Source organism: Strix aluco, chromosome 3, assembly GCF_031877795.1.
Source record: "Strix aluco isolate bStrAlu1 chromosome 3, bStrAlu1.hap1, whole genome shotgun sequence".
In the NCBI taxonomy this organism is placed as follows: Eukaryota; Metazoa; Chordata; class Aves; order Strigiformes; family Strigidae; genus Strix; species Strix aluco.
This window is the reverse complement of record NC_133933.1, coordinates 72,073,867-72,100,935: the sequence shown is the minus strand read 5'-3', so window position 1 is coordinate 72,100,935 and position 27,069 is coordinate 72,073,867. Positions and strand designations below refer to the sequence as shown.

At 38.3% G+C, this 27,069-nt stretch overlaps 1 protein-coding gene across 7 annotated transcripts in view; it reads right to left on the bottom strand.

Moving 5' to 3' along the window:
* PTPRK (protein tyrosine phosphatase receptor type K) overlaps positions 1–27,069 on the bottom strand; it is a 418,239-nt gene that overhangs the window by 78,206 nt on the left and 312,964 nt on the right. For all 7 annotated transcript variants that reach the window (XM_074819158.1, XM_074819152.1, XM_074819154.1 and 4 more), the window contains exons 8-11: positions 18,352–18,654; positions 7,784–7,893; positions 6,117–6,318; positions 2,443–2,548 (exon numbers count right to left, since the gene is read on the bottom strand). In XM_074819158.1, coding sequence (XP_074675259.1) covers positions 2,443–2,548; positions 6,117–6,318; positions 7,784–7,893; positions 18,352–18,654 — 721 coding nt within the window. The remainder of the gene's footprint in view (positions 1–2,442; positions 2,549–6,116; positions 6,319–7,783; positions 7,894–18,351; positions 18,655–27,069) is intronic.

Sequence of the window (27,069 nt, the reverse complement as noted above, 5' to 3'; positions counted from 1 at the left end):
GCAACTGTATTCTTCAGTGTCAGGCTAAAGAACAGCATCTGAGTCCCTTCTACTCAATCACAGCTGCAGGCATGGCGATGCAATTTTTCCCACCTACCTAGTAACACTCATTATGGCAGCAAGCCAGCTTGTAGTGGAAACACAGCTGCAGTGTGGATGGAGTGAAGCTTCAGTAAAACGCATCACAAAGTTCAGCGAAATGCATTGAATCAGTTCAGAATTCACTGTTACATTTACCTTCCCTATTAAAAAACTGCTGAAAAATACTTGACTGCAACATGCATAACTTCACGGAAGGGAACAGGACCACGTCTTCTGCATTCCCCTGGAGAATGTTCCTCATTCCAAGCAAGGAATAAAACACCTGTCTGTCTTTAAGAATAAAGCCCAGCTCTCCGGTTATGGTGGTGGACTTACTTTCTTGGCCTCCTGATGTTACAAATTCAATGTAATCTCTTACGTTTTAGAAATTAATTAAAGTGGTGAGGGAATATGGAAGACAGGAATACATATGATTTTTTGAGAACATACTCAAACATCAGTTATTAATACTCTATAAAACTATCGATTAACATTTAGTACATAAATCCTTTTTGCCACCTTCATAGGCTGCAGTGAACAGCTCATGCCATAGAACTGAGGATGCTGTAAGGAAAATTGAGAGAATAAATGTGAGGTGGTGTGCTGCAGGTATAGTCTGCAGTGAGTTACTCGCCTGCCGGTACAGTGCTTCCATCACACTACCAGTTCATGAAAGAAAACTCCCAGGAGAGAAAGCTGGGACATGGGACCGACCCCTCTCAGTGTGAGTGGCAGGACTGAAGGTGGGAGCCTGCTGCTGTCTACACCCATGTGCTACCGACCAGTTGCTGTAGAGAAGATAAGCACCACTGTCAGAAGATCCCAGTGGTGTCTGGCAGGGGTGCTCTCGGGGAGCCTATGCATCAGCCCCCTCAGGGGACCGGGCACAGGACCGAAAGGATTTGGCATGGATTACAGAGAGATAGATATCACATTTGTCAAACAGGGACAGCTTTGGATATGGCCAGCAGCAGGACACCTGGAAGTCCTTTAAAAGCACCTACAAAGGCAAATAGTGAGTTTAAGCACCTGCGTAACTTGGGGACATTTTCAGATCACAGGCCTGGTTTCTACTGAATCAATTCAACAAAAACCCTATTTTAGGAATCCAAGTCCTGTACTGAATGTATCCTGTACATTTTATCATTCTTCACACCCAAAAAAATCCTAGCTTTGCTCCAGGGCAATCTTTCAGAAACTAATGATGTATGGGATTACAATTTAATTTATGGATATAGCACATCAATATCTCCTATAAAGGGGATGAATATGGATTATCTTCTATGATGGAATATTAATAAATAACTTCATCATATCAATCATCAGGTTGACTATATAAGCATATAAAAATGCTTATAGGTCTGTGACTCATCCCCACAACATCCATGTAAAACATACGTTCCTCTTAATGGAAAGACTTCAGAAACACTTATTTTTCCTCTACTTTTAGGGCTCAGGCACATTACCTGACATCAGCTGAGCCATGGTAACCGACTTAATGTAACACAGAATGAAATGCATTAGCCTGTATTTCTCTAAAATGTCACAAGGGTAAGAGCATGAAAAGCTTCTGATGCTCAGTAGCTAATTAACCCCCTATTAGTCAATCCTGTCCCTGAATATTGCTGATGCAGCCACATGAGTAAAACACAAATGGAATCAAATAATATCACAAAATTTTTGCACTAACAAGTAGGAGTAAAGAGCAGGATGTGGACTAATCTTTGCAAACAGAATTAAATTATCTCTCAATAGAGAGTAGAAAGGGAAAGACCCCTCAAAGTTAACATAAACATTTTAATATGATTATGGGACACGCCAAATAAAATTTAATAGTTTGCTGCATGATTTCTAGTAAGAAGCACTCTGAGAGGATAAAGGTCAAATAGTTTGCATTTATCACTATTATTCTCCCATTTTCTCTGAGCTTCCAATTTTCCAGTCATACATATATGCTATAGAACAGCTGATTTGAAGCACTGGTGAGGAAGTGTTATCTTCAGATTCACTTTCTGACAAACACCTTTCAACTTCGTATTTCAGAGACACTGTGAGAAAGAAAAATGAAATCATAATGGATAGGAGGTGGTCCTGGGGACCCTAAATCAAACAGGACAGACAGCTGGATGATTCGGGTCATGACTACCTTCAAAAAAAAAACCCAACCTGAACAACCAAAACCAAAGACATTTTTCTTTTTAATTACAGATCTATTGGCAAACTCAGTCTAGCTAAGAAAAACAATAGTAATGTCAAATGGATATCACTTGGAAATGAACAGCTCTATAAGCTGCGATACAGCATACAATCAATTAAAAAAAAAATCTTCAAATCTTCTTTTTTTTTTTTTTTTTTTTTTACCTGATAGGTGCACCTTTGGCCTGTGCTGGTCTCAAGAGTACAGTTATTGTAGTAGCAGTTTCATTGAGAGATGCATCGACTCCTTCATAGTCCGGTAAAGTGGGAGCTGATTAATGTTGAGTGGGAAGGAAGAACAAGAAACAAATCATTGAAAACATTTTGAATTTTCATGAGATTGTGCCTGTTCATAATATAGTACAAAGCCACAATCCTTCATCAGCTACATGAGTCTTTTTTAACGATTTTCCAGTCAGGTACAATTTTTTACTAGAGCATGAATGGGACTTCACCAACAATTGATAATCCCATCCCTAACTGCTCCCCCTCAAATCATGATACTTATCAAGCTAAACAGGTTTATTCAAGAAGGACAGAAATAAAGGGAGGAGGTGACTGCCAAGAAACCCTAAGACTACAAAACCCCATTGTGGCTTCACTCTTTCTACCTTACAAACACCTATATCCACCATCTTGAAGACCCCAACACTACCACCTCTCTTTTTCCTCCTCCAACAATTTAAGGACCTTTCACATTTCCTCTTAAAGGTCATGGGAGACCATGCCAATATCAACCGGAGTGCAGGAAAATCTGGCTTGGATAGACATGCATCTGTGGCCTAGAACTGGCTGGGGGAGTCTATTCCCATGCCCATTTCTTCTCCATTTCTAACAATGGATGGCCAAGCTGCTCATTAATCAGTTTCTGAACACTGCAGTTTTCAGCCCAGGGTATCAAGAAAAAAAAAAAATCAAAGTCAAAACTAGAAGCAGTTCAGGAACTGATTCAGTAATGGACTGGCTGTCAGCCCTTCGTGGTAGCAATATTTGTTGTGGGTTGTATGGTGTAAGGAACTGTGTTAAACGTTGTTTGTCTCAACATTGCTGTTGCACCACCGCCATTTCCTGGCCTCGGCACCCTGTTGCCATGGAAGAGTACGTTCTAAAGGAGACGAAGGGTCCCAGACAAAACCACGACATCCGCCCGAAGCTAAATCAGGGTGCGGGAGACACGCGGGCCGGCCTGACCAGTGCCTGGGCATCTGCGCATGGAGGACCACGGGACCAGGAGCCCCATGATTGGGATGAGACGTGCAGGCTGGCACGAAATGGGCGGACGCTTTTGGAAAAGGTCGAGGGGACTGGGACAATAAAAGGACTGTGTACTCCTCCCTCGTTGCACCTTCTTCGACACCTGTTACTTGGAGCCGGGACCTCGGCGGAGCTTGGAGCTTGGAGTCACCATCATCTGCACCGAGCCCGAGCCAACAGAACATCGCTGGATCCCCGGTGGTGGTGGTAATTAGCTGCATATGTACCGTTTTCTTGCTTAGGGATTCTGACTTTCCCCTTCTTTTCCTCTCTGTCCTATCGCTATTACTAATTGTTATAGTAAATAAAGTAAACAAGGTTGTACGGCATCTGACCTCGTTTGTGTCTTAATTTCACTCCTGGGATCGTTTAAGAACCCTTCCCGATATCGGATCGGGACATATGGCTAGTGTTGGTGATCACTTCAACCACCCAACTTTAATCTGCTGCCACAAACCTTGTAGAGTCCTCCCTGGTAATACAGTTGCTTACTTCAGCTCTAGTGCAAGGAAAGAAACAGGATTTTCTGTGATTCAGGAAATAATAGATTTCTATTAATTACTAATCTTTAACAAGCTTGAAAACTATCTGCATGGTTTTTTTAATATGTGGCTGTATCTTTATAAAATTGTTAATGATGCCTGTATATTTCAAAATGAACTTTGACAAAAAAGATGTTTCCTAGTAGGATGTTGATCATTTAAGTCATAATAATTTTACAATAATATATCAATAGATAGAGAAGCTCTGAAAGATTAAAAACCTTGTTTCATTAGTCCCAGATCCTAGATAAACACAAAAATCGCTCTTATTTCAAGAAATATTATTTTATAGAAATAATATTCATTGAATGTTAATTTATAAATTCATGTTTACACCATGTTCACTAGGATCATGGCAACCACTTGTAAGCTTGGTTAAGAAGAATAATTTCACTCCTCATTAGAAATAAAGGTAGCATTTTCTGAACCATATACGTTGCTTTGTAAAAAGTTATGCAGAGAAAAATTAGACAACAGTTCAGCATAAAGCAAGATGAAAAAAAAACAGGCTGAAATTCAGATACAAAGGGTGTCACAGGCTGCCTTTAAGCTTTCCTACTATTAACCATGTTTTGCCAACTAACAGACTCATACTGTGCCTAGAAAGTGTGGTAGACTGGATTTTGGACAAAATTCCCAAAATTTCTGGGTGGAAAAAAAGGGCGTATCTGAAGAAGCCTGAACACACTGTAGTCCTAAATAATCCAAACGTGTTGAGGTGCTTATTTCTCAAAATACTGAGATATCTGGGGGACAGAAATGCTAGCAAGACATTACATAGTTGCACCTTTTTTATTCCTCCTACATAGAGGTTAGAAGACAAGTATGCAAGTACTACACCACTATTATCCCTGAAAATTTATGAACTGGAGTTTGTTGTGAAGAAACACAAGGACCTTAAAACAACCTGAGTAAAATATTAGACTTCAAAACAACCTAATAGCTAGATAAACAGGACAGAACATGTCATTTGGGTTTTTTTGGTGGCTTGGTTGGATTTTTTTGAAGGGGCTGGGGCATGAGGAGTGCTAGTGCTTATGCGCTGGGATGGAATTCAACAGATTGTTCCAGTTAACTACAACTACAGCATTTCGCTTGCTACATAATTCAAGGAGCTCTGCTTTGAATTTTCTCACATTTTGATTTATGTGCATGTTTTTGGGAATTGGGTAAGGAGATTACGTGAATAGTTTCCCACAGAAATGGTAGGTGCATTCCAATACATTATTAACTTCCTTTTACAGGACACTGTAAGTTTCATTATGGCAGATAAGGAAAATAGCCTGCTTTGTGCTGCTTAGATTTCTAAATGACTCACTTTGATCTCTGCCAAAGCTCTGAAGTTGCCATGTCATAAAATCAACAGTCTCTCTAGGCATAGCATTGACTTATCTTCTGCTATCAACTGCATAAGCCACTATCTTGGTTTTTGAGAATAATACTGAAATTTAAGAAAATAAAAGTACTGAAGCATTCCATTGCATGTTACATTCTTCTAGAGTTTGCAGCGTGTTACTGAGACGAATAGTGTCAATCTTGGTGCACTGCAGTAAGTGAATAAAGGCACGAGGAAGCAGACTTCCATGAATCTGGCAAAAGAAATTCACACTTCCTCCCAACTGTCCCAGTTCTGTTATAGCTGTGTGCTGCTAAGTGGTGTCACCTTGAGTAAGTCAGTTAATTTTCTGCATCTGACTTCTCTAATCTGCAAAACAAATACAGTACTTAGTGACCTATGGAGTGCTGTAAGGCTTAATTAGTTAAGGTTTATACAGCACTTCAAAATCTTCAGATGAAAGTACAAGGTTACACAAAATCAAACAGTTAACAACTACAGGTGTGCAACTTCCACCTCATGCAAGGATTTATCCCTGAACTTATGCTACTGTTTGGCAAATACACTCAAAAACATTTTCAGTAATACAGTTTCACAACATGACAGGATTTTTTGGGGATTTTCTTTCCCATTTCATGATTTTTCAAGTCTTACAAAAAAATTTTTAAAAAGCACCCCACTTTTTTTTTTTTTCTGTTTTTTTTTACCTGAGATGTTGGTTGTTACATTGATTGTGGTTGCTGGTCCAAACCCTTTGACAGTGCTTGCACGTATAAAGAACTGGTAAGTAGTACCAGGATGCAAGTGTGAGAAGACATGGTGTGTGCTGTTCCACATCTTCGACACAGTTTGTGGAGGTCCTGCAACTGGAACTGCAGGATCAAATGACCGTATACTGCTATAGCTGACCTGTGAAAACAATTATTTTTCTAACAATTGTTACAGTTTTTGGTGCAAAGGGATTATGTTAGCTTGGCGGGAAAGGAAACAAAAGACACATGCTCATCTAGTTACCCAGCTATCTTGGGGACACCATGATGACTTGATGTGTATTACTGCAGTCTGCTTCCCTAGAAAGGCCATGCAGGTGCCCTTCATCTATCTTTCTTTGTGATTTTAGCTCATATATGGAAAATTTTACTGTTACATTTAAGTTAGGACACCCCCACCATCCTCCCCATCCCCACCAAAACTCTTTTTATTTTTCATTCCCTGTAATACATTTCCTTCTCCTTTTCTATCAATCATATTTAAATGCTGTCTAAAGCAGCGGCGTGTTTTGGCTTGGGCTTATTGTCCAAGCCTTAGCACTTCACGGCGATATCTTAATGTACTGGTTTTGACTGGGATGGAGTTAATTTTCTTCACAGCAGCTCATATGGTGCTGTGTTTTGGATCTGTGATTAAAACAGAAAAGCTCACACTTGTGCCCTTCCAATTCTCCCCCCAACTAACTGCAGGGCAATAAGTAAGCAGCTGAGTGGGGCTGAGCTGCCCACCAGGGTTAACCCACACTATTTAAAGAACGTTGTTAGCAATCTGTTAGCGAACAGATTTAATAGAATGGTTTGGGTTGGAAAGGATCTTAAAGATCATCTAGTTCCAACCCCCCTGCCACAGGGTAGGGACACCTTCCACTACATCAGGTTGCTCAAAGCCCCGTCCAACTTGGCCTTGAACACTTCCAGGGAGGGGGCAGCCAAAACTTATCTGGGCAACCTGTTTCAGTGCCTCACTGACCTCATAGTGAGGTGTTTTGTTTGGTTAGTTGGCTTGTCTTCTTCCTGTAATTCACTAGTATAGAAAATTGTATCTTCTGTTACTTTAAAAAAGGATGGAGAGGATGGTGTTTGTTCCTCAAATCAGCTCATATTTCCTGCCAATCTCCTGTGTAGGTCCCCAAAAGGCTCATATATTAAATACACTTTAAATAGAATATATATATGGAGGTTTCCTTGAAGGGTGATATCTAAAGAACTGGCAAAGGCAAAAAACATTGCTCCAAATTTAATAACCATCTTTCTTTTCATGTAACCTTCTCTTCCAACAACGATTTCACAGATCATGGCTGTCATGGCTTTTGAAGGGTGTATAGTAATGATATAAGATTTTTAAAACTAGCACCTCCCATGTGTATTGTAATATTGTTATACTCACATGCCAAAGCCACTTGACAGGGCTGGCCAGCCAACAATACATGCACCATAATTACGGGTTTTGAATATCTAATCACTACACAAAATCCAGTATTCCATAAATGAAAGCAGCATATAAGTGAATAGCTGCTTACAGAGCATAAATGCCCACCATCAGCCACCCCTCTTGCCGCACTTTCCTAGCCCCATCCTATACTTGTTAACTGTTTAATGATTACCTCATACTGAGTAATGATGCCATTTGGATCCACAGGTTCCTTCCAGTTGAGGAAGATTTTATCTTCAAAAGGAGTTCCCTTCACCGACTTGGCAGGTATAGGGCCTGGCACTACAAACAAAAGAAAACTTTTAAAAATAGGAAATCCAAGAAACAGAAAAATTAAAGAGATGACAGAACATCCTATTAAAACCAAAAGTGAGTGCAGGTCTATTTTTACTAATATTCATTCGCATGCAAAACAGAGTGGTATAGAGTATGAAAAAGCACTTCAAAGTGTATTTTGTCATTCGCAGTGCAGAGAGAGCATGAAGTTGAAACGTTATCCCCGTATATGAAACGTATATGGTTTTCAAAACTTCATGCAAAGTCAAATTGTCTCGTAGTATAGCCAGGGGAAACAGTTCAAGCTAGATTACGTCTTCAGGGAACATCACTGAACTCTGTAATAAGCGTATCTTAGGACAAGGACTACACGGTTTTAAAATCCTTTTAAAGAGAAAAATCAAAGGCAAGGAAGAGCCTCTGTTATACAGCATCTTCCAAATAAGAGAAATGCTTACAAAATAGGTTTCAGTCACTCCTTTTATGATTTGTTGTTTTAAAAGAAATCCTCATTTAAAAAGGGAGCTGGGCACAGAGTGAACACACCAGCTCAGCTGCCGTTTCTTTCAGCCACTGACGTGCTCATGCTGCAGAAAGATCAAAACTGCATACTTCAAATCCTTCCAGTAAGAGACATTTTCAAAGCTTTGAACTGAACCACACTAAGATGACCCTACTTTCTTATTTTAAATGGAACCAATATCCCTGGTGTAATAACAAGTCTGAAGTGTCACCTCAGGCCTCTTTGCCTGAGCGATTCACAGTACCTGGTAATCCCATCAACACTAGGCAGGAGTGCTTAGTTATCTCCTGTTTCAGCTTACAATTCTTTTTTAACCACAGCAGCTCACCTAGATTTGAACACATACATGCTGAAAGAAGGGGATGAGGATAAGAGAGTGCCTGAAGAAACCCTGAACCCAAAGAAACATCTTCCCCTCTCAAAAAGCCAAAGTTGCCTAAATCTGCAGACTTTCAAACTAAAATGCTACTTGTATTTAATATATTGACATATATTTCTCTCCTCTTCTTAATCAGCCTACTTTCTTCAATGCAACTTTCAGTGAGCCTCATGCCTGACATTTCTTGGGCATTAATTATCAAAGCAAACTGAAGTTTTACAAAGAGTAAAAATAGATTAAAACCCACTGGATCAAAGGAAGTGCCAAGCACTGTGTTTGCAGCACCAAGGAGTGAGCGGTCTGTCTCAACAGCAGGATTTATTTCAGTCTACATGGAAACTATAAATGATGATCTGACCCCTGGTACAAAGAACATAATTTGGCACATTAATAATAAATTCATGGAGTCAAAAAGGCCCAGAAGTAAACAGATTAGAGCTGTTCATCCATCTGTCACATGAAGACTAAGGACAAGCAAACTTAAATCATACGCTGTTGCTTTGCTTCAGTGTCCTGATACAGACTGGGCAGTGGATGAAGGCTGACATGCCATGACAACCCCTGTGTGCTGTTTGTGGCATTGAGAGACTTGCTGTAGGCAACACTTCTGTTTTTCATGGGAATGCTCTACTGTTTTTCTTCTTTACATCTCAAATGAGGTATTAGTATACCCATGCACGTGACATTTTCCCTGGAAGATGTGTGCACGTGTGTGTGTATGTGCATGTACATCTGTGTTTGGGAGAGAACACAGGAATGCACTGGGGCACGCACACATAATACGAAATTTGACATTAAAACACGTTAAAGAATGAGAGGTAAAAAGAAAACAGACACCATTGCTCAAAAACCTGCAAAATACTTTTTGCGTGGTGATTTTAAGGAACATGTTTCATATTCAATTGAAACTGGGTGCAGGGTTCTAAGTCTGAAGACTCCATAAAGCCTCCTACATTTTCTGTTTAATCACCCAAGTGGGAGAAGCCTCTAGGCTCATCACATCGCATGACTGTGTTTTCTTCTCCTGCAATATAAAATCTGTTGCTTGTGGCAGTAGCAGCAATGTTAAACTGACTGGAACTACATGATTCCAGTTAGTTTCATGCTTCTCTTCCCACTGGCATGGGAAGGGCACAAGAACAGAAGCTAGGACAGTGATGAGCAGCTTGCTGGGAATCCCAGTAAAAATAAGGTCAGAAAGTAAAAGAGAGGAAAGGTCTAGAAAAAGAGAGCAGTAATGTCCACAAACCTCACTCATCCCCACAAATTCACCAAAAATTAAACTTGGGATCAGCTTAAATTATTTGAGAGCTCAACTGGAATTAAAAGAAACAAACAAATAGAAGTTCAAATGCCTAGAAAGAGGAATATAGATTAATTTTAGTTTGAAGGACACATTTTGATGGGTCTGAAGTTATTTTTTCTCTTTCATTTTTCAGTTCAACCACAGTAAAAATGTCTTTTAATTGCAGAGCTTTACCAAATGGGCAAAGGAAAGCAAGGAAAGAGAAAAGCAAGAGCAAAGTAATTTGGTTAAAGAACAGAGTATCTGTGAGCAGGTCCATAGATTTATCAGTCAACTTAGTCAAAATAATGACTAAATGTCCTCCATTTGTGGTTTTATGTCTTTGTTCTCAGGTTGGTATTAGCTACAAACAGAAATTTTAAAAAGGCTGAAATTAGTAAAAATAACCCCATAAAACCAAAAAAGCAACACCAGAAAAACAACAGCAAGGCAACTTTTTGGTAACACTACTTTGAAAATTCAAACCGCATCTCTCCACGTGGGCAGCCATTGCTGCCTATTCCCTATGACTTCCGGCAGGACTCTAAGGACTCAAGAAATACCTTAAACTTCACCTTTCCAATGCACTGTGAAGATCCTTCCCTTTTATATAATATTTAGCAAGGACTCAGGTGAAAAACAGCCAGGTAAACATCATCTTTGTGCCGATAACAGCTTTTGGAAACCTCCTCACAAACAGCCCAAAAGGTTTTCTTTGGGCCTGTGTGCGCACCTCCAGAAGCCCCATCGCTCACCACAGTGCCTCTATGCTGCCTTCTGAACTCCCATTCTTCCTACGCGAGCTCTTGCTCTTCCCCTTGGACTTACAGACAGTCTGTACTAAATCACGACTATTACAAGAGTATATTGGTGAAGTACGTTATTTAAGATTCCCTATCAATGGACAGGTATACTTTTTGAATTATTCAGGTAAGTGGCTTCTAGAGGAGTTGGACTCAGACCTTTTGGCCTCCACACTCTCTTTTTAAAAAGATTCTGGTCCCATTGATTTTCTTTCCATCTACTGACCTTGTAAGTGTGGCCCTACCATCTCTCAGTGACAACAACAGTAAACACTCTCACATGCATTATTTTACGCTAAACTTCCAACAAGTCAAGATTTACACTTATATGAAGAAGTGAAATCATATAGGTGGGTTTAACTGTATGGGTTTCAAAAGAGATTTTTAACTTAAAGCAAAAAAACCCCAGCCTATAAAAATGTATACAAACATAAAATGCACATGTATAGAAAAGTAACATAAAACAAAGGGAATTTCAGCAAGGTTTTATAGTGAAAACATCACAAGCTCTTCTTTCATGATTTACATGGATCTCCAGAGCCCTTTTAATGAAGCTATATATCCATATAGTGAATAGCTGATAATCTTTTCTTCTATATACGTGTGAGATGGTGGACTTTTATAAATATTATGCATAATAGAAGTACAAACCATCAATCTGACATCAGACCAATTCATTTTAGAGCAATATATTTGCATTAAATTATGTCACAGTCACAAATAAATTGTTATTCACAAATACCGTCACCTGAACCTTGTTCTACACTAACTTAACGGCAAATTTATATTACAATACATTACTTCTGGAAAAACAATGTATTAACTGACACCAACCACTATAAAAATGAATTTATATGGTTTCAGTTTTCCTGCTACAAAATAATGAAAGTGCATGTAAACCAGAGTATTTTTATTTTTATTATACTCTGTGAAAGTTGTGCAGAGTATTATTATGCTATACGGTAAAGGCTATGTTCAGATATATGAATGGTTATACTGGGAAAAATTCCTTTGTGGTACTCAAAAAGTAAAGTGTATGAGCAGCAAACTTGCAGCCTTTCTCCGAAGGTAGATGCTCATTTTCAGGGGATGGTGACAGTCAATCTCTTCTTCTGTGTAAATGTTACAAGCAATTAAAATAGCCCACCTTTCCATTGGCTTTTTCTGAGGGATTTACCATTTTAAATTTATGTTTTGTTACCACTCGAGACTAAGGGTTACACAGAAGCAAATTTTATATAATAAAAAGGAAAAAAAAAAATCAAACTGCTATTACTATTCTTTACCATAAGAGTACACCAAAGGTGGTGACAAAAATGACTTCTTTGGAAATCGCTCAAGTTGCACCATTTGCAGCGAAGAACAAAATGTTGTTGAGAAGAAAACTGATTGCATATTAACAGTCTCCTTCAGTGTACATGGTTAATGATCTCTCCTCCTGGAGAAATGGGGCTGGCACGGGTGCCCTGGGAGGCAGCAGGGGTGCTGCCCTCCCTGGGTGGTGGGCAGCAGCGGGGGCATGGGGCCACGCTCCCTGGGGAGAAAGCCCACAGCCCTGCATAGGTCTGTGGCACCCACCCAGGGCCACTGCTGGACTGCACGGGCACTGACCCACTCACGCCTGTGACGGGTCCCCACACCTTCCAGCCTATATGAAATGACTAGCCTTACAAACATAAATGCTTACAATCAAGCTACTAAGCAAGCTGACAGAGGTGAGTCAGTCTCAGAGGCGGTGGCAATCACTGTAGATACTGGAGCAAATATCAAATGGGGTTAAATCCTCGAGTTCTAGATTTCCTGAATTTGAGGGCTCAGACACCTAATGCAGTATTTTGTTTAAAGCCTTTTTACACCAAATGCTGACTTCAGTACTCCTCATTTCTGGGATTTGGAAATGTTTCTCCATGTCAGGGTGAAATAACCTCACATACCTTACAACTTTCTAAAAATATGTAAATCAATATTCAGAGAGTGCTTTCAGCTAACACACAGCTTGGGAATAAGAGGAACTTGTGGGCCCAGGTGTAAGCCCTCATTCCACAGCAAAATGCTGAAATAGCTGCTAATTCTGGCCTATTTGCAGGCATCATTATGTCAAACACACCATTTCAACAAAGAATCTCATATGCAGTATCACTTTTTCAGCTATAAAGCTTCTAATATAGGTATCTAAAGGAAATGAAAGTAGGAAGTTGTTTCAGCCAGGGTAAATAATTCTGTGTTTCAGGGCCAATTTTTCCTGAGCTATTAATATAAAACCTAACTTGTATTTCTAGTCTCTGCAATATCTTAAAACAGCTTACTTCATTTGTCATTTGTTCAGTGTAAGCTTAAAGAATAAATCTCTGCTAATAAGTTCAATATTTTTCTTACTTTCCCACAAATCAACTTTTCTGATGTCTTTAATAAAAAGTGTTCACATGTCTTTCTGCAACCACCTTTTCTCTCTCTCAAGGATATACCAATAGCGAATATTACCTACCATCCGAAAAAAAGAATTGGGGTTATTTTCACAAGCTAAAGGACAAATAGGTTATCCCAGGCTCCTTTTACCAATGGCAGTAGGTCAGTTATAATCAGTTTCAGTTCACTGCTGCTAGAGGTATAAAACTTCCTCCCTTATTTGACTATATTGACACTAAATTTTGCTTCTGCTCATGACATGTAGGGTCATTAGTCTCCCTTTTAGATCAAGGAGTGAGGTCAATACCTTTAGCAGCAGCATTTATGGGCAACTTCACATTGAAACTTTTATATCTTAGTCATGGGTTTCTCCTTATTAACTGCAACCATTTGCCAATTTTTTCCCAACAGGATTAGTATACCAGGTTCACCTGACATCCATGCATGTGTCACTCAGCTCCATAAGTCACATATTTTTTGAGACAGTTTGCCATTTCAAGCACTCTTTGCAGCCCCCCTTTGCTGCATCAGACATACTGCCTGCCTGCTCATCTTGCTGCATTAACTTTTCTCCCAGGTGGGCTAATTCTGTTACCTTTAAAAGATTACTAGTAGAGTTTTATGTCTATGCTTTTTCAAAGCTCCTTCAAGCATTGTTTGTTTGTTTGTTTCCTTTGACTGAAGTATATTTTTTACCTTTTCTCTTCCCCCCCCCCCCCCCCCCCCCATATTCCAATATTTTCCTGGGGTGCAAGAAAAACTTGGAAAAGAACAAAGGAAAAATGCTTCTCATAGCAAATAATAAGGGGGGGGGGGGGGGGGGGGGGGGCAGAGGAGAGATATTTCACTTTTTTTGTAAAGGCAACTTACAAAACTTAATACTATTGATCACAGAAAAATACTAAATGTCAACTATTTACATAAAATCCTCCCTTGAAGTTGATGGAAGCTATTTCCTCTTTACACATTTAGACAGTATACAAAGTATTTCACTTTATAATTAAGCATTTCACTATAATTTTTTTTTGTCCTCTAATTATAACACTTCCCCCTCCCTCTGCTGTTCCCCAGAGTGATGAACCTGCTGGAGTTTTCCCAGGAGCATGAGTAATGGTTGGACAGTTGGTGTCTTAACCTTGCATTGTAACTCTAGATATCCCTGCATGGAGCTGAATGAGCTATACTCTCAGAAAGATCTCTGAAAGAGTTTTTGTCCAATGAGCATGTCCTTTGGCTCAGACCAAAGCTTTGGTATACTTTAAGGCCCAAAATGGGTACTTATCTTATTCCAAGTGATCTTTTTCAATTAGTTGTTTGCCTGCTGTTAGCTGACACACTCCCTTACTAGTTATAAAATCACCATTGAACACTTTCAGCTTCATGATTTCCTTTCTCTGTAGCTGCTCTCTCAGAGCTAATGTCACCATTCCTGTTAATCCACTGCCTTTTGCATCTGTTTCCAATTAAAAATTAAGGAAGCATTTATCTGCTTTAATCCCATTCACCATCCGCTGCCCTTACAAAGGGTCCCTCTGAGTTCGCAGCGCCCTTGTGAACAGGCAGCTCTGAGAACGCGTGCATGCTGCTGATTCATGCTAAGTGATAAATTCACTGATGGTTCTTGTACTTTGTTTGAAATGCCAAACATCATCTCTTCCCAGCACGTATGAATCCCCAGACTGTGTGAGTCTTCATCTTTTTCCTTTATCAATCCTTCAAACACTGTCCATCTCCTATATAAGCCAGGTGAAGCAGTGAGTACCTTGGCACAGATAGTGCCAAGTACCTGGCTACTCAGAAGACCTTTCTCCCAAATCTTAATGATTCTTAGGTCTCTTCCCAAAGTGAAAGACAGTGTTTCACCCATAAAACACTGACCAATTTCCTTGTTTTCATCTTCTTTTTGTACAAATTGTTTAATAGTGTATTGCTCAAGGGCTTGATTTTTATGCGGAATACAGCTTTGTGCAAATTACTACAATATATTTTAAAGATTAATTACATCTAGCCAAGCTAAATAGAAATACTTAAAACCACAGGTACTCAGATCTAGCTCTGGTCAGAAAGGAGGTTATTTTCACACTGATATTCCTGGCTTTGCTTTCTTGCAGATACCGAATTACAAGCTATTAAAACCTTCTTCATTTGTCAGTCACAGCTCCAAAGGTCTGAAGCACAGCTTCTGAATCTTACCCTGTTCTTCTACTAATTGTTTCCTGAGTTAATTATGCTCCTGGTACCATACATTGCTCAGTTATCACTCATCTCTCTGGGAGGTCTGGCACAGCTACACAGCCTTACTTAAGCTTTGTGAAAGATCACCAGAGACCCTCCCTGTCTCACACCAGAGCCCCACAAAAGTCCAAGATTAGGGAATCCCAGAAGTTCAAATATATGTAAAGCTTCTAGCAGAAGGGAGGAGGTGAAATGATAGAAGAAGAGAGATGAAGGGAAAGATTAAAGCAAAACAACAAAAAAAAAGAGAAGAAAGGGACAGAGAGCTGGGAGCATGGGGAAGCTGGACAAAGCAACAGAAGATGAGGCCAAAATGCTAAAGAGGAAGAGAGACAAGAAAATGTGGGGTAGACAGCTTTAACTCCAACAGTCTGCAAAGTTTTTAGTTGATTAGCAGATCCTTGTAAGAAAGAATGGCATTGGAAAGAATGCTGCACTACAGAAAAGCTAACAACAAGTTAATTATCTGTTGTTGTCATCTGGAGTTTTCAAAGTTTCCATTTATGAAAAAGTACACACCGTAAATGCACAGTTTCAGATAATCATGTAATCAATGGCTATTTCTAATTAATGTTATTTGCAAAAATGTAGGAAAGTACTGTGATCCCCCTATTTTCCTTCTCATAAATGCATCACTGATAATGCCCCCACTATGTAATTAAAATCATGCACATTCTACAAAAACTGCAAAAATCATCATGACAATGCAGCTACTTCTGACCACATGTGAAATACGTGGGCAGACACCTGTAGCTCTCATCTTCTTAGTCCGAGTCCTGCTTTAGGCTGCAAACTGTTTTTTAAAACACTTTCAGACAGATACGTGATCACTTGGACATGGGACTAAACTAGCAGCATACACATAGGCAGTCAGCTACAGAACTCAGTTTACTATTGCTATGAGCGCTCAAGGAGAGATGCAGGTGTGAATACCCCTTTGATATGACAGCTGAAAGCCCTCTGTATTGCACACTGCTTGCATGCTCTGTATTTTGAAATACATGACAAAATGGACATAGACTTTCAAATCAATCAGTAACACACAATTAAAAATCTGCATTTCATTTCCAATAGTACCACCGAGTATATCTCACAAGAGGCAATTTTCAGGTCACAAGCATTATTACCACCACTGCATCTAAATATAAGTACCTTTTAAAATTTATTAATCCCTCCTTGAAAACAACATCTGCTTGAAATAGTTTATCTTAGCAACTTTTGTTCACTGGGAGAGGCTTCTTCTACACTATGGTACCTCTGACACCAAAACTGAGTCTAAACAAGTTCACTGGTAGCACACTAGCACTCTAGCTTCAAACCAAAACCTGCCTTGTGTGCATCATTTTCCAAGAATAATCCACAACGGAACCAGAAGACAAAATATATGCACTTGACTCTGCTTTTGACAAGCACAAACTATAGTGACCAGCCACCACCTCTGCACATCTAACTAGATAAAGGCTATCAGAAACCATACCCTTTCTTGAAAACTTAGTTAAAAAGAAATCTATTTTACATGGACATAACAATATTACTTTATTTTTTTTTTTTGTTTTAACCTCAAGGAAAAGAGCAACCACAAATATCTATAATGTAAACACAGATACAGAAATCCAATTCATCATGGGTTATATTTATAATTAACTTTTTAAAAAGTAATGCTAAAATTTGAATTGCATGAAATATGCTAATTCTGTACTTGTCAATAAATCTTCATGTGATGCCCCTATGTCTCTATAGTTCTCTACAGATCCTCATACATACCTATTTAATAAGTTGTTCTCTCTTCTTTATTGCAACAGTAAACATATTTCTCTTTTATTTCTTGTGAAATGGAAAATATATGGCAAAAAAGTGCTACCAGATTCTAACCTTGATTGCTATCCATATATAAAACTATAATCTCTCCTCCAATCTACAGGCAAACACACTACCTTTTTCAATTTTATCTTCTTATCTACATACACTCTTACATTAGACCAAGTATTCTTTTTTTGTTACTGATGGCAGTATCTATTTTCATTTTGTTGTTGTCAGTATTTTAATAAAATCTAAATATAAGAAAAGGAAACTAAAATTGCTCTTTACAACCACATTTTAAATATTATTAGGGAAAAATAGATATTTTTATTTTAATCTCTTTCATACCAAGATTCATAGTCTAACCACTGATTGTCACCATTAACATCTACATCTATTCTTCCCAGCTAAGGTAAGTTCAACTGTCTGGTCAATGAAACTTCATCGAGAGCATTTTAAAGAGGAATCATAGAATATCTCAAGTTGGAAGGGACCCATAAGAATCAAGTCCAACTCCCAAGTTGTCAAAATAATACTTTAATCTGATAGGTGGCTTTCAAACAGTTAACAGATACTATATACTGTAACCTGCAACATAAATTATTGTTCAAATATATTTGCTGAAGAGGTTTTAAATCTTGAATAGAATATTTAATATTTAAATATTTAAAAATAAATTTACAGAATTCAATTAATTTTCAAATACTACACCTAATACTGTGAAGAAGTCTTCACCTAACACCACCACGTGTTTCTTGTCGCCTGTGTTAGCACATTTTTGGAATGACTGGAAAGCCACCCTCCTTTTTCTTGCGAGAGAGATTGAGTTTGACTTGCAGTACGTGGACAGTGTGGGCCACATATACAGGCTAACAGCTATAATACTTTTAAAGCTACTGTTTTAGGGCAATTAATACATTAATAGAAGAGAACTTCCATCCTTCAGGACACATATTGTAACACATAGAGTCATTTCCCTCCACCTGTCTAGACTGGACTTGGATGTGATTTTCATAACAGCATTTACGCATACCGTCTTCATCTGTCTGGATAATGGTCTCCTCACTCTCTTTCCTCCCTTCTGGGTTGGTTAAGATCATTTTGAGGCTGACATTCGTGTAGGGAGGCAGATGATCTACAACGTGCTGGGGTGCTTTGGGGTCCATGTCCAAGCAGTCCGCCTTGCTCTCATTGTGTCCGCAGAAGTAGTGGTAGCATATAGTGACATTGAAAGTGTGGCAACGAGTGATGTTGTAACCCAGAGATTCCCAATCCACAGCGATGTGTCTGGCCTGGATCTCAGCAATCTTCAACGTTTTTGGTGTTCTCATAGGTTCTAGAAAATAGAATATAATAAAGAAAAACATCATTAATGGTTTTCATCCTTGCACTGAACTGTAACTGGTAGATGATGTCTCCAGAAATGTGAAAGCAAAGGAGATACTCCACAAACACAAACTTATTACTGGAAGAAGTATCATCCTTTGTACAAGTCCCCTGAAGGGAAAAAACCTGACAGTCCCTGTTTTTTTACTTCACTCTTTTCTGGCCTCTCTTTGCAGGTTTCAATCAGTGATTAAGACTTAGCAACAGTGAGAAAAAGATCTGTTAATTAACAGTGAAGCTATTCAAAGCAGTTGAGAATACAGGCAGCAGATGCAAGAAGAGTGACCAAAAGGCCATCAGCTGTCACTGCTGGCTTCCCTTCTTCATTTCCTCCTTAACTCTCTTTTTTTACCTGTGTAAATTAGATAATACATCATAGTGGTAAAGAGTCAACATTCACTACACTATGATTTATCATGCCACCAAGCAATGTTGTATGCTAATTACACTAATTACCTTACTAAACCAGCAGTTACAGAAATGATGCAGATATTAATTAATGTTTACTATTTTAGTAATGAAGCTATTCATTCAAGCAAAAACCCTCAGAAATATTACCAAAAATGCTCTTGGATATTCCCATTGTATCCCACCTCTTTCAGATCCCCAAACCTTTGCCTGGACATTGCTCTGAGCTGGTAATCTCTGACCTGCTACCTAAGATCAGCCACTCTCCACACATGCATTTTCACCAGCAGAGTACATGATGCTCCCCAAGCTGCCATCAATCTTTCATTGTCTCTCTAGTGCATTCGTTCCTCATGCAAGACTAACTTTTATCGTTGAACTTAATTAAAATGATTACACAATGAAAATCATGACCATGACTATATATACTAGAGTTTCACTGCAAGTATACCAAGGGGATCTTTATACCCTGCTAATACATCCTTCTTCATCAGAGAAAATAAAACCCTGCTGTAGGTACAGCTTCAGCCTCATGTCCTTGCTGGTGTAAGGTCAAAACGGGCAAGATCATTCAAGGAAGTGAAATATAGGATTTCTCTTTCTGGGCATAACAGCTCTTTGTAACTTGCATTTATGAAATAAGAGTCCCAACCAGGCTAAAAACCAGCCAAAAGCACAGATGGTATATTGAAATAAGGAAATGTGAATCGGTGTAATCTATTCAGCATGCAGTTTGCCAGACAAACTGCAAACATTTAGTTTCAAACATCAAAACAACAAAATTCTAAATATAACATAAAGGTATTCCTAGTAATATATGAGTGTTAAGGATTAAAAAATGTGCCTATTTGTTTCCATGATCTATCCTTCCCTTTCTGGATTTTGAACAAGTATGTTCCCTTTGCCTTTAACTACCTATTTATCATATATAAGGCGAAAAATACAAATGACTAAGTAGACTTCCTGGGCAGTAGCTTTCTGAATATATTGTATACTGTGACAATAGAGATCTGAAGCTGAAAGATAGCATTGAAAAGGTCCTTGAGAGATAAGAGACTTGAAAAGAAGGGAGAAAAAAAGGGTTTTATAGAGTAAACAGTGGCTGGTGCTTTAGCAAGTACAGTCGGGTGTGAGGCAGTCATTAAAAAAAAAAAAAGTAGCAACACAGTAGATGTACTGAAGGAGCTGGTAAGAGTCTTCAAAGAATCAGTATTTCCTTGGCTACTGCAAGCACTTAGAAAAAAAACGAACACAGGCAGGTGTCACAGGGGAAGAGAACTGCTAAAAGACAAACAAGATTTATATTATCAGCTTTTTTCTCATATGAATGACAATGAAAAACCTAGTTTTGCACACTAGATTTAGAGTTTGAGGCCTAAAAGAGTAAACATATCCTTCATCAAGGAAGTTTTGTATTACAGGCTTGTTTTTCCTTCTAAAATGGAATGATCCTTCTCATTTTAATAATTTCCTCTTTATTCTACTAAATCCAGGTTGTGCCTTCAACCACCCACACCAGAGATGGAATTCAAACCTGAATTTAAAATTTATTGGAGCCTCTAAAATAAACACAACATAATACACGTCATCTGGCCATGAAGGTTGAAACTATTAATGTTTGAAGCTGACTAACCAGTAGCAGATAATGCACTCCATTCTCATCTTGCACCTTTCAAGAGAAGACTTAAACTGCATTCACAGATGCTGTACAGCACTTTCAGATGAGAAGAAAAAAATTAAACGCTTTGTTAATCTTAAAGAAAAATTATTTTACAATTCTATGCAAATTTTACAAATGTGTCACAGTATCAGAGGAGAATCTGAAAAGCATCCTTTATTCACCTGTCAAAAGGAGAGAATGAAAGACAGAGTGTGATCTTGCTTTCTCACAACTATTCCCTTCTTTGGCAGAAATTAAACAACTTCTGCAATATTGAGATGGTAATTAAAGTCTACAGAGTCTCTCAACAGCTTTGGTAAAGTCTGCCAACTGTCCCATTGCTCCTAAAATGATGCTTTAAAACCAGAATTTTACTCTCATTTCTGGGCAACACTCGTCTCAGGGATCTCTAGAGGCAAAGACCAATTGTTTTAAACTACCACAGCACAAAGCCTCCATCTGTAACACCTCAATAAAAACCAATCTTCAAATAATTATTTTTCTCAGATAAAACACTACTGAATTTTTGAGTAGGCTTCCTAAAAATCTCGGTATCTCATTAAGAATAACTTTTTTCTCAGTGTGGGGCAAACAGAAGTGCTCATCTGCCATTTTTCCCTTTCCCCATCACACTTTAGAGTTTGCATTTTACCAAAACATTTCCTTAATCCTACCAGGATTTAATTTCAATTGATGTATTCTCTTCTGATCTCTGGAAACTTTTTCAGTTCTACTAACCCTAGTAAATCAATTTACACCTTGTCTTCCCAGTTGTTGTTTTCTCACCTTTCTTCTTTCAGTCACATCTAGAACATACAAAATACATGGACATCCAAACCCATGACTTCTAACTTCTTTGCTGAATTACTCATGTCAAACTGGCATCCTATGTAAAAGCGGGAAGAAATAACACTCTCTCCAAATCTCTGTTCATTTCTTAACCTATCAGCTGGAGTTTCAATAATAATGGCAGGAAGCACTTAATATTCTCCAAACATTAATCTACCAATTACCCCTGTGAGACAAGTAGGTGGTGTTAATTCTTTTCTTTGAGGACAAAGACACATAAAATGGTTAATAGCTTGTTCAAAGCTACAAGGTGATTTACTACCAGGGTCATAAAAAAACTGAATGGTACCCAGCTTCCAGGTCACCCATGCCCTGGCCACCAGACAGCACCAGCAAGCAACAGCAATTCAGACAGCTCATTTACAGTTTAGTTGTCAGTGCTTCCACAGAAATGCTAACTCTACTCCACAACTCTAGTTCTTTTTTAGAAGGGTTTTTGCAGATTTTCTTAGAACAAGCTTGAAAAAGCGTAACAGTGCTCAGACGCTAAGTGAATATCTGAGCATAAGGACAAGTTATTTGTAAAACAAGTTTGGTTTATTCCTTTTGAAAGATTTCTTGATTGAGAACTTGGAATTTGAGTGAAACAGCATATTTTTTGCATTACATCTTGTATTTAAAATTAAAATTTTGGGTAGGGGGCATTCATGATTTATTTTTTCAAGCCTTTTTCTCCAGAAGAAAATATATTTAAGACTGGAGGAAGTTCCTTGTGGTGATAACACAAAGTTCTCAGGGCTTTTGCTGTTGCTGGAAATTCAATATCCTGTCACTGTATCAAGCCCTAAAACATGAACATCCTGACTGGCAGAGTCACGTCTTCCAACAGAAATATGGCAACAATGCATATGGTGGTGGTGGTGGTAACCCTGACCTTTAGATCCTCTCAAGCCCCTCTGCTAATGGCAGGCTCCCTTCTGCCAGATCCTTCCTGCCCATGGGCTGCTGCTACGACCTCCACCCCATTCCCACCTCTGCTTACAGCCAGCTTCTCTCTCTGTCCTTTGATCTCAATGCTTGGCAATACCCAGCTCTTCTATCTTCCTCCTCCTCACCCTCCCTTTATCTCTTGGCAAACAAATACTACCAAGTGCTCACTGACTCAGATCCACCATCGGAGCTGACTGTTTTTACTCTCACTGAGCCAATTAAAACCAGAGGCTTGGGAGAATATCAGAAGAACAGAAAAACCAGAATAATAAGAGATCTCTACACTTATGCAGATTACTAAATACTCATTCCTTATCCAGAAAATGCATTAAGCAAAATAATTTCATGCATGTGGCATTCACAACAATTTATGGATCAAGAAGATTTAACCCAACTTTATGGGATAAAGAACAGCTTTAGTAATTCTCCAAAGGTTAATAATCCAGGGATAGATGGCAAAAGAGACAGAACCTGTTGACCCCATACCAACTGCCAACTGCAGGATGATTTAATAAGATGCTCCAGATAACAGATAAATGAAATTCAATTTCTTTAGTGCTTGATAAGCAACACGTGATATGACAGGTCAATATTGCAGCCTCTTGGTAGAGATGATCTTCACTTACACAGAGATGGCAGCGAAAACAAAACCCTTCACAGCTGCAGAAGCAAGAAGGCGAGAGCATGCATTTCCTCAGAACCTATTCTTAATGATAATACGTATTACCCTGCTGTCAGAGACAAACAGATGTCCCGAAGTTGTGACAAAAATCCCATAAAACGAGGCTAGTAAAGCATGACAAGTCCTTTGCTTTTGCTGCCTTTCCTCAGAAATCCTAAAATATTGATTGCAAGACACAGCTTCATTTCCGTTTACCTGGCAGAGGAAGGGGGGATTAGATCTTCTGACCAGCAGACAGAACACAAATTTGTTCGCATGAAAGGGAAAACAATCAGACAAATTTTAAAGCACAAACATTTCAGATAAAGATGGTGCTTCTCAAACACCACCGTATACTGTCTATATACTGTGTATACAATTCTTTAACTGGGATTGGCTTTCGGATCCCTCCTCCCTGCCTTGAACTCCTTCTGGTATAGCATTACACTGAGGGGCTGACTTCAAATTTCTGCTTTAACCACACTGACTGAAATTCATACCAAGTTTAAGAGTGACCCAGGTCACCTTCACTGGTGACACAGGAGGCGAAAACTAACTGGACGTGGAGGGTGAGATAACACATAAATTTGCATAAGGTTTGAGGGAACTGCAGAAAGATGTGGGGCTTATATTAAATAAAAACTCTGACATACAAAAGCAAACACATGACAATTATTAAAGGAGTAAATCTGGTTTAAGATGGTAACCCTGTAATTTAAAACACAGTGCTTCTCACTTTAATTATTTTGCCCTTCTATTTTAAAACAAATATGACATAGAAAAATAAAAGTCCTCATTTTTCTGCTAATATTCTCAGTCTGAACAGCCACTGGAATTCCCCAGACTTTTCTTCTACGAGAACATGAGCCTCTCTGTCCTGTGGCTTCTCCTGACCTTTCCTGGATAGATCTCTCCTTGGCATGTGGGAAATAAAAAAGGATTATTCTAAGATGTCATTGTGGCTCCTGTTGCTTCCTCGGTTCATGCAAGGTCCTACAAAAACAAAATGTTCCCAAAACTAAAAAAAAAAAAAGTTACAGTGCTGCTGCTGCAAAGAATTCTTCTAAAAGACTCCTGATAAGAGCATGGAAGAATGGTATGAGTGAAAAACACCAGCAGAAGTACAACCTAAACCAGAACAGCTGTCAAATGTGTCAAAAGTAAGGAAACAATAAACACAGGTTCTTCACATGCTCATTTCAGTTGCGTTACTCTCAATTATTACTTTTGTTATTAGTGAACAATGAATCACATCGAAAGGCTTTATGTAGATACTAAGTTCCCTCACATCATGAACTTGGTTAAGATAGCTGTATATAGAAGTGTATCACTCATCGAAAAGGACAGAACTAGAGTTTTACATTTCAACAGACAACCGAAGTCTGAGCAAGAACTATGTACAGTGACTGTGATCACTTCTGCACTTGTGTGTGTGATCTGCGACCTGTCAAAGGAGAATCCTATAACTACATTATGAACAAAGCTAACAAAAGTCCCTAGGTAAGGTCAGCTGTCCTAGAATATATCCATGATGAAACCCCTGTGTTTCAAGGATTATTAATCTACAAATCCAAAAGAATTTGGTTTCAACTAACTCCCAATAACTCCATTATTTAACATTATGATTACAATTCAGGAAGACGCAATTTAGTCAGGCATCCCAAGAATGCCATGCATTTCAGTCTGACTTCCTTGAACCAGTCTATCTTTATGACAGAATAATTCTTATAAATTCTATTGAAGTTTATGGTCTGTAACTCTGGCAGATTTTTGACCATTTCTACGTAGAGTTAAATGCCAACTTAGAGTTAAAGGCAAAAATCAATTAAGAGTGCTGGCCTCAATCCTTTAACAACTACTTAATGATAGTTCATGAACTACTTATCTTCAGTCAGGGACTCTTTCTTATCTACTTATGTGTATTCCAAGCCAAAACATCATATTACCAGCTGGATCAATATAGACTTTTCATATGTTATTGGAATAAATTATTATTCCAGATATTCCAGTGTTGGAGTATCAGCATTTCTTCTTGCTCAGAACATTAAAAAACCAGAACACTTGTCATGTACGTAAATACAGGTTGGAAAGTTTAACTGAGGTACTCAGGAGTTGGGTTTTTGGTTTTTTTTCTGATCTTGTTCCATGTCAGCAGTTTAAAGGCCTGACTTCAGGCAGCCAAATTTGAAACCTCAGGTCTTCAATCTTTTTAAACTTAGAAGCATCCAGAAATAGTGAACATCAAAGAAAGAGAAATCTAATGAAGCTGACAGAAGTCGTACAATTTGAAAGCATTTCAGCAGTCTGACAGAAAATGAGAAATTAACAGGTACATATTCCCACAATAATAATTGAAGGAATTACTGGGCATCTCCTTTCTCAGATGTGTATACAGAATACACATACAGAATACAAAACAAATAGGGATGCAAACACAAAAAATACTATGTCCACCTATTCATCATGTGAAATATGAACGCAGAATAAAAGAAAAAATGGCATTTATACGGTACTAGCACTACAGATTTATTTTGTTGCAAATGAAGGTTATAATGCAACTGCATGAAAATCTATGATATTTTTTCTCTTTGCACTTCATCTAGCAACTGACTTATTAAGCCAATTTACAAATTTCTTATTGACCATATACCTCAGGGAGCTGAAGAAAACATCTGAATCATTACTTAAATAATCAGCTGTACTATGCTAGTTTCAGTAGCAATGAGGAGATATTCAATATATTTTAGGACAGATCTTTTTGAATGCAAAATATAGCTGTCCCTGCTTCAGAGGTACAGTAAAGAGATGGATATAACTGCACTACTGACACTTATTTGCCCATTTCCTCTTGATAGTATGTTTATTCTACTGCCTCCATGCATGATTAACAGTTTGTGCATCCTTAGTATGTAATCAATAGCTGTGAAGTCTTGTATTAGCTTTAGAGATTAGACATCCCCTGATAATAAATTCCATTGATTTCTCCAGTTTGGTTTAGATCCAGAAATCCACTGTTTTTTCTTTTTTTTTTTTCTTTTTCTCTAGTTTAAATTTAGAGGAGATATATAGTTTAGGAGGAGAGAGGAAAAGCTGGCATAACCTCTTTAAGCTCATTCCTCCAGATGGACAAAACCTATTTGGAGGTATGAAACATGAAGAATCAGCATGTCAACAAGCATCAGACTGCAGGAGTAAACACAGGGAAAGCCTGACATTATAAAATTCCTAGGAAACCTGTCCAGGACTGCAATGGTGAAGTTTAATTGTGTAAAGTCAATTACAAAATTAATAGCGATGGGGAAAAAAATGAACTTTGACTTAAATATAAGTGACATGGATATATTAAATCAGAATGGAAGACTCATAATCTAAAAAAATAAAAATTATAAAGAATATATTAAATAGAATATATAATACATGTTTACACACACATGTATACACTTTTTACCCATCTTAACAGTGAACCTAACCATTCAACATTATGAAGAAAGCATTTACATTTATTTGAATATAAATCACCAGTTTGCTTAGATAATACATTTTTCATTTCTCCCCAATGCACATTCATAAACATCTTTTTATGGTGTTGTTTACAAACAATATATTTGGGAGCTTAGGATGTTATGAGTATTATGCAAAATGCCTAAGTTGGAGTAGTGTGAATAAGCAGAACAAGAGTTTTCTATGGATATCATTAAAGCTTCAGTTCCTTTCTCCTGTGTATAAAAATTCAGTCCTCCTAAGCTAGGCAGCATAAATATCACCATACATAATGAAATGATCAAATGTGGGACACAGTCTATAATAAATAAATAGTAAGCACAGAAGAGAGACTCAAGACTGTGAATAAAGCTAGT